General features: G+C 42.6%; 1 protein-coding gene across 1 annotated transcript; it reads left to right on the top strand.

The window, feature by feature from the left end:
- On the top strand, window positions 1-810 carry LOC123137738 (uncharacterized; the record flags this gene model as incomplete). The annotated part of the gene is given in 2 exon segments (XM_044557586.1): window positions 1-212; window positions 316-810. Coding segments are annotated over 2 exon segments (545 nt in total), but the record flags the coding sequence as incomplete, so codon positions are not given.
- Window positions 811-2659: the final 1849 nt, after the last annotated feature.

The following is a 2659-nucleotide window of genomic DNA, read 5'->3' on the forward strand; positions in this document are numbered from 1 at the left end:
GCCTCTTACTTCCCCCGCCCCACGCACCCCGGATCGCGCCAGCACCGTTCTCCCCTGGGTGCCGCTCGCGCCACCGCCCTCCTCCCATGGCCGCTGATGGCACCGTGTTCCCCTGCCCCCGAGCTCGCGCCGCCGGTCCCCTACAGTTCGATGACCAACGTGCTTCAGTCCAAATCCATATGCGGGGAGCTGCGAGGATGAATTGCTTTTTGGTAAGCACCCATCTCGGACGTTCATGCATTTGTTTCGTCCAAGCTCATGTGTAGAATGTGTGCCTACATGGTCAACTCTGATGCTCATGTTTCTTTGGGATAGGGAAAATGGAGCTCCAAAAAAATGTGTCTACATTTCGCAGCAGGACGAGTGATTGATTGCTCAAACAGTCAAACTAGTACTACTGCGATTGATCTGGAAGAAATCCCAGTGCTTGAAGTGTTCGTTTTTACCATGGAAATGGAAGAAGAATTAGTGCTACAAGAGATTAGTACCTGGCTGCTGCTTGACAGGCTCTGGGACGAGGGGAATCTGCTGGATTGGAGGAGCCTTGGCCTCCTCCTGCTTGGGAGCCTCTGGAATGGTAGTGGCAGGAGGAGTCTGCTGGACTGGTGCAGGAAGCGTAGCCGGGTCGGATTGAACCAAGGACTGTGAGCCGCCATTGCTGCTGCTGGAGCTCCTGTTTGGAGAATTGGCAGCGATGAGATGTACCTTGTCCCGAAGCTCCTATATCCACTTATTTGCCCGGATGTATGAATCTGACTGTAAGAATAAGGTGTGTCCCTCTACATATCAAGAGGAAAAATTGATTGCCGAGCATGCTTGTGTTTATGAAATTTAACTTTGCTATATGTTCACAAAACAGTTCAGTATCTGTCAGAGACATAATTAGGTTTGTCTATTAAATGGTAGTTTAGTACACATAAATTTGGTTGCGGTTTCGGCGAAAGAAATTCACATCAGTTCAAAATGAGAGACAGGAAAAGTTCGGAGATAAATAATTGAACATGAAATGAACTAGTGTGATTCAAATTCGGGTGACTCTATGTATTTTCTTATGCTTACAAGAATTGTAGCTGCCTTCTTGCTTGCTAATTGCTATAGCTTACAATACTTGGAGCATTTTTCGTGTGTGATCTGTACTTTAGGTGCTAACAAAAGAATATGCAAGGTTATTCAGATTGAGGATCTTAACTAATCATGTTAATGGTTGGTCTTGCTCCCTGTGCATTTTCACTCACCGAGAGCGACTACTCCAAGAAAAAAAGCCATGGGAACATGTTGCCCTCAGTCCTCTCTCGACAAATCCAGTAGTGCAGGTTCTCCTATGCGCCAAGTATTGCCAGCGGCGATGCCTCCATCATTGCTGAAATGGTATGACTTCTTTGCAAAAAAAATCAGGTCTAGTAGTTTGTCTCAAAGTCATTTATTCTGTATCGTACTCCACCTTGTGCTCCTTTCATCCCTTCCATGTTTAGATGAGATTTCTATGTGCAATCAGACTTGGGCTATAGCCCAAAAAAATTGGTGATCTTAGTTCTGAATTGCTAGGCATGCAACTCCTCGTTTGCTGCCCAATTTGTATGCTTTTTTCAGTTCATCTTGTATTGTAATTTGATGCCCAATTTGCTGTTGCTAAATGTTGTTATATGTTATCAGTTCGTGTGTGCTCTTTTCATTAGGTCGTGTGCCAATTTGTTATCAGTTTTGTGTGTGTGTGAGTTGGTAAACCAAGTGTGGCTACTGCAGAAAAAAGGCACGGGGATGTGTTGCCGTCAATTCTCTCTCGACAAATCCAGTAGTGCAGGTGCTCCGGTACCCCAATTATTGCCGGCGGTGATGCCTGCATAATGGTCCATTCGAGAGATGCTACTTTTGGTGCATATTTATCTATTTAGTTTTGTGTTCTGTTGTTTGCTCCAATTGATCCTTGTGTTAATGTTTGTATATGTTGTGCACTCTTGATCCCATCATGAAGTGAAAAATGACAAGCGAGCTAAGTACTAGTTCGGAAAGTTTGCATGTTCGAACAGATAAACATAGAAAAGTTCATTGAAAAAGTTTGGTTTGCATGTTCCGTGAAAATTTCTTGCTAAAGAAATATCTCTTGTGCACTTATTTATTCGCCTGAATATTTTGGTTTGATTCTCAGGTGCGAGATGGCGGCCGCCGACGTCGCTAAATCCCTATACAAACTACTAGTTGGCTGCTCCCAGCGGTAAATGTGGTTGGGTTCAGTAGCTAGCTCTTCCTCGAGCAAACATTTGGAGAAATTTATTGTGTTCTTGTGGTGGTGATTGACTTTAGGATCAGTAGCTAGCTTGCGTATGGAACCTGCAAGTTCAATATTGGCATTAGATTCAGTTTTTGTTGTACAAATATCTTAGTGTTCACATTTATTTGGGTAGAAGTTTATTTTAGTTCAGCTACAGAAACCATGTAGGTTCACTGATGATGATTCCATAAGTTCGGACAAGAAAACAAATAAGAATTAAAACAAAAAACTTTAAATTCTAGAAGTTCAAGTGCTCATCCACACATGATAATTCAAGATAGTAAAAGTTTAAAATGGTAAAAGCTCAAGTTGCAAAACAAAAGAAGTCTAAAACATCGTTGCAAAAAAAATTGACTTCCAAAAAAGGGAAACACGCAAAAACATTTTTTT

Source organism: Triticum aestivum, chromosome 6B, assembly GCF_018294505.1.
Source record: "Triticum aestivum cultivar Chinese Spring chromosome 6B, IWGSC CS RefSeq v2.1, whole genome shotgun sequence".
In the NCBI taxonomy this organism is placed as follows: domain Eukaryota; kingdom Viridiplantae; phylum Streptophyta; class Magnoliopsida; order Poales; family Poaceae; genus Triticum; species Triticum aestivum.